The sequence below is a fragment of the Quercus lobata genome, chromosome 4 (assembly GCF_001633185.2).
Source record: "Quercus lobata isolate SW786 chromosome 4, ValleyOak3.0 Primary Assembly, whole genome shotgun sequence".
Lineage (NCBI taxonomy): Eukaryota > Viridiplantae > Streptophyta > Magnoliopsida > Fagales > Fagaceae > Quercus > Quercus lobata.
In genome coordinates, this window is record NC_044907.1 from 26,132,888 (window position 1) to 26,138,495 (window position 5,608).

The following is a 5,608-nucleotide window of genomic DNA, read 5'->3' on the forward strand; positions in this document are numbered from 1 at the left end:
AATAAGTACTTACGTCCACAACATTTTCATAACAAATCATAGGTGGTTAGTTGTTATTAGTTCTAATTTAAATCTACTACTGAAATTATTTTTTTGTCTCACCAATAATAATCTATAATAACCTGTCATTTAAGATTTCTTGTGAAAGTGTTGTGTATGTAGTATTTCTCAAACATCAATGTTGAATTTCAATGGATAATTTACCAAAGTTTTCTAATAGATGTATTTTTTTAATATAAAAAAATAGTAATTTAGAAACAAAGTTATTTATTTATTGGATAAATTGCAAATCACACCTATAAAGTCTAGAGGTGTTTGGATTTTAGACTTTGAAATTTGAAATTTTGAATTTTACCTCTTAAAGTTTGGGATTGTTTAGAATTTATACCCTGATGTCTCAGATTTAGATTTTACCCCTTAAATTTTAAGGGTTTTTGGATTTTACTTCCTAGAGTATAGGGATGTTTGAATTTTTTACTCTAAAGTTTTAGAATTTGAGGGAAACTTTAGGGAGTAAAATACAGGTTTTGAAATGTTAAGGTTTAAAATCCAAACATCCCCAAATTTCAGGGGATAAAATCCAAATTATGAAATTACAGGGTGTAAAATCTAAAAACTCCTAAACTTTAAGGATGTAGTTTGTAATTTACAAACAAAGGTGTCACGTGCGTATCACGTGCTCCCAAGTTACTCTTTTTAACTACTCTGGTTCAGAGTTCTCATCCAAGTGAGTGAGTTCACTACTACCGAGAGAGAGAGATGGCATTGAGAGCAGCCATACTTCGCCACGTACGAGTCCCAGTCAAAACCCTAACCCTAGCCGGACGGAAATCGCAGCCATGGGGTTCGTACGGTGCTTCCCTCCGGTTCCTCTCATCGCACGGTGACGATCATCTCTCCAAAGACGAGGTCATCGAAAGAGTCCTCTCCGTCATCAAGAGCTTCCCCAAAGTCGATCCCTCACAGGTCAGCCCCTCATTTTCCCTCTCCCTTACCCTCTTCCATTTTCTCGAGAAAATTCCTGTTTGGTTCGCGACCAAGCAATTTTTTGTGTGTCTGATTTTGCTCCTCAAATCAATAAACTTTTTTTTTTTTTGTTGGTATAACAAGCTGAAAAACGTATATCGATTAGCTTAATTCCTTTGCTAAAAGTGTCTGTTTGGTTGCTGAGAAAATGTGAGGAAGTGAAAATGGCTGCTTGACTGAGTCTAATAGTACTGTTATGGTTTAGCTGAGCCAGATTTACAGATATTAGATCAACAATTTAGACATAAATTTTTAAATTTTTATTTATTTTCTTTGTAACCAAACATAAGTAGCATTGCTTGATGGCTGTTATATGTTTGTAATTGCTTTGAGGATATTGATCTATCTAAGATCTGCTTACAAATGTTAAAAAAAAAGGATCTTTTTTTTTGGGTGATTGTTCAGCTTGTGTTTTCTTTGCCAAAATCAGTTTCTAGATGTGTTTGTTCAGCAAGTTTTTTTGGAGCCAGTGGGAGTGTCCTTTGTTCTTTTGTTTGAACTAACCAATTCGTGTTGTGTGGCTAATTACAAACGGAATGAAGAAAAAAGAGAGAGAAAAAAAAAGGAAAAGTGTTTGGTTCAGGTTTTAATGTCAATGTCTTTTCCTAAACAAATGTAGAAGTAAATTTTGCTTAATGGATGATATTTGTATACTGATTCGTTTTTTATTGTTTGGAATGATGTGTCATAACTGTTTGACATCCCATACAATGTAGAAATGCAAGGTCAGTATTTTACCAGACCAACATTTTAGTAAAGTTATAGGTTTCATATTGGAGGAGTTGCTTCATATGGTTTTGCATTCTAAAATGCCCAATTTCGGAGAGAGTTTACAGTTTTTCTTTTTGGAGTCTGCATAAGGTTTGTATCCTGTATGGCACTGTCAAATGCGTAAGCAAAAAATATACTACTGTACGACTTTCTGATTTCTTGTTATTTTTGGGGCAATTGATTGAGATTTTATGGGAAGATATAAAATTCATTGGTATATGCCACTGTTCTCTTTGCATCTTTTTTTTTTTTTTTTTAATAAGTAGAAAACTTCATTGAGTTATATAAGAAGAGATAAAATGAAAGAAAAAAGAAAAAGGCACACGGGTAGTGTGCTAAAGAATCAGTAGAAAATCTAAATTAACTAGCAATGAAACTACAAAAATCATGTTAAGAATCAAAAGTAGAAAATCCCGAAGCATTTGCCCACTCAAACTGAGTCTGAAAGAAAGAAAGCTTCAAATCATTAATCGATCTTCCATTCCCTTTGAAGGTAGCATTCCTTTCCCTCCAAATACCCCATATGAGGCAATGATGGATCATACTCCAAATCACTGAACTTTTGTGTCTGTTGAAATTATTGGGCCAGCTAGCTAGGAGCTCCACCTCCACAACACCATGCAGCATGACCCAATGTACCTCAAATAGTGAACACACTATATTCCATAACTCCCGAGCTGTAGGGCAGTGTAGGAGTAAGTGATCAATAGCCTCCCCATTCCACTTACGCATACAGCATCAATCTACCACAACCACTTGCTGCCTCCTCAATTATCAACAATAAAATTTTCCCCCAATGACGCAGTCCAAATGAAGAAACTAACCTTGGTAGGAACTTTTGATGTCCACAATTGCTTCCATGGAAAAGATAGCGGATTAGTGGGTTGTAATGCCCTATAATAATTTAGCCACCCTATTCCATTTCAAAAGAGCTGGAATATATCAGGTCCATAAAAGTGGAAACTGGCTCTAACTGTTAATCTTGAACCAGTCAAGAAACTGATGTTCCAAATGTAACTATACTCTGAAAAAGATAAAAGGTCAACCACTGAAGCATCCTTGTTGCAAGCAATACTGTGCAATTTTGGGAGACTATTTTTCAGAGGAAGTTCCTCACACCAACAATCATGCCCAAATTTAATGAAGGAGCCATCCCCCACCTTAAGAGTAACAAAACGATGAAAATCATCTCACCCTTACTCTTTGCATCTTTTAAATTTTGGAGGCTATGAATATGTGTGATCTAGATCATTCTAGCCTTTCAAGGCATCTGGAAAGACAAATGAGCATAAATCTTGAACGGCATGAAGCCACGAGTGGCCAGGTTGAGATCATAGTTGGGTGCATCACATGCTAGCATTTGGGTGGTTTGGTCTCATTGCCCCTTGCATTGTATTGCATGAATGTTGGATGCAGGGTTGCTCTTTTTTCTCCTCTGTTTCTTTCTTTTGGCATGCTATGCCAAGTTTTGTCTCCCGTTTTGCTCATTTGATTGAAAAATCTTTACCATTGCTTATTTATTTATTTATTTTTAAGTGTCTTTACCACTGCATATGGAAGGGCATTCCATTGTTAATTGAAAGAATCCCAAACAGCACTTCATTCTTCCTGGCTTCATGGCTCTCATTAAGCCTACTGCTACTTTGCCCCCTCAATTAATTTGACAAGAACTCTTTACAGATGGCCTTTCTTCCCCCTCTTTTTTTGGGTTGCTTTATTTCATAAGTAAAGCCTTATCTCATCTCATTATGCAAGATGCTTTTCATCTAATCATTGTTGACACACTTGTTAGAGGCAGAGCTATTGTTATTTCCTAGAAAAATACATGTATTTCCCAAATATTAGTTGTATATTGGTTATGGGTTGTTCTGTTTTTATTTTTTATTTTTTTAATCTTATTCTCTTAGAAATTCTTTCCTTTACAAAGTTTAAAACAATAAGAGACGGAGCGAAATAACTAAATAAAACTGCTTGGTAGAATAATTGTCAATTCTTCAGCACCTGATCCTGTACTGCCTTCTATGCCCATATAATTTGTAAAGTAAACCACAATATTTTGGCTTGCCTACATCATCAATTGTGAAAATTTTTATATTAAATTTTGTGAAGCCAGATTTTCACACTAACATGGTTTTGAACTTGAAGGTCGTGTTGCTTTAAGCATAGACTTCATTGTATTCTGTCCCAGAAAGCATGATGCATCACTGTTGAAGCTACAGCTAAGTGGGATTAAATTTAGAGGATATTTTAGCCAGCATTGTCCTGTCCCACACCTTAGCTACCTCCAAAACCCCCCCTCCCTTTTTATTTTTTATTTTTTTATTTCATGTTTTCCTTTTTTTCTACCGGATTTTGTTTGTCACTTAATTTTGCATGGCTTAAAACAAAAGCTTCTTCTTATCTAAAAAAAAAATCTAAGGGACTGATTGGTTCCATCCAGGGGCTGTCAGAAGATGCCTAGCTGATTTTGTCAGGCATTTTTTTTTAATAAGATTGTATCACATAAAATGATTTGCCCATCTATCCATCTAAAATTGTTATTATTTTGTTTCTTAATTTTGATTCCTTTCCTTCCTTTTTTTTTTTTTTTTTTAAAAAAAAAAATTTTAATAATTGCACATTAGTTAGAAAAAATGGGGGAGGGGGATTCAAACCTTGGTTATCCTTATAAAGGAGATTAAACAATGTATACTGAACCACAAGGCTATTGGCTACCTTTTCTTCCTTAACTCTCTCTGTGCAATATTTTTCATCCCCTGTTTAGCATCTTGTTTGCTTGATCTGCAACAGTTATGTTCTTTCTGAGAACAGCATTGTCATGTCTCCTAATTACAGTCACCGTATCTTAGCAAATGCATTATTGGGGGGTTACAGTTTATCCTGCATCTGCAGGTGACTCCTGATGTACATTTCCAGAAGGATTTGGGCTTGGATAGCTTGGACAATGTGGAGATTGTGATGGCTCTTGAAGAGGAGTTCAAGCTGGAGATTCCAGACAAAGAAGCCGATAAGATTGATTCCTGTAATCTTGCAATTGAATACATCTATAACCATCCCATGGCTGGTTAACTTAACATTGGCAGTCTTTTCTCTTTTTTCTCATTGAATTACATGTTGAACGGTAATCTGATCAGCCTTTGTTTTGTCTACTGAGTTGGGTATTTGTAGAAGTGATCCCCAAATTTTGGTGGAAAATAATTTGAATCTGTTTGAAAAAGAGTGGCCTTTTCAGAACATGGCTTTGTGATGCTTCTACTTAAAAACATTAACAGTTTATTTTTTATTGTCGACGAATATCTGAATGGCAATGTCCAGTGCAATTAAATGTGTTTAAAATGTTTGTGTCACAGAACAGACACTTTGGTGAATGAAGGATCCGAGGAGAACTGGTGGTAGCCCCACTGTTCTCCTTGCGGCATTTGAGATGTTATGACTGTAGTGTAGGAACTTTGACATTTTGGTGTATTTTACTATTTTGGTTTTTTTTTTTTTTTTTTAATGGCTTGGGGCCAAAGTAAATAAATAGGGATCATCCAATGGAGCATCAATGTGCATGTGAAGTTTTGTGTGAATATAGATGTATTTACGAATGTACGTATGAATTGTACATTTGCTTGTGTAAGGCTGTGAGCATGTGTCATTGGCAAATTTCAAATGGTGGCACTGGCAACTGAAATTGTGGAGATCATGAAGGAAAGAAAATGAAATAGGGACCATTTGGTTAAGCAATCTGAATTTGCATATGAAATTTGGTGTGTTTATATATGTATGAATGGATGTACATTTGCTCATTCTGTATGGGTGCGAGCAT

General features: G+C 35.4%; 1 protein-coding gene across 1 annotated transcript; it reads left to right on the plus strand.

The window, feature by feature from the left end:
- The first annotated feature begins 707 nt into the window (after nucleotides 1-707).
- LOC115987547 (acyl carrier protein 1, mitochondrial) lies at nucleotides 708-5,119 on the plus strand. Its single transcript, XM_031111120.1, has 2 exons — nucleotides 708-966; nucleotides 4,690-5,119. The coding sequence occupies exons 1-2, from the start codon at nucleotides 760-762 to the stop codon at nucleotides 4,864-4,866; spliced, it is 384 nt and encodes a 127-aa protein (XP_030966980.1). The 5' UTR covers nucleotides 708-759; the 3' UTR covers nucleotides 4,867-5,119.
- Nucleotides 5,120-5,608: the final 489 nt, after the last annotated feature.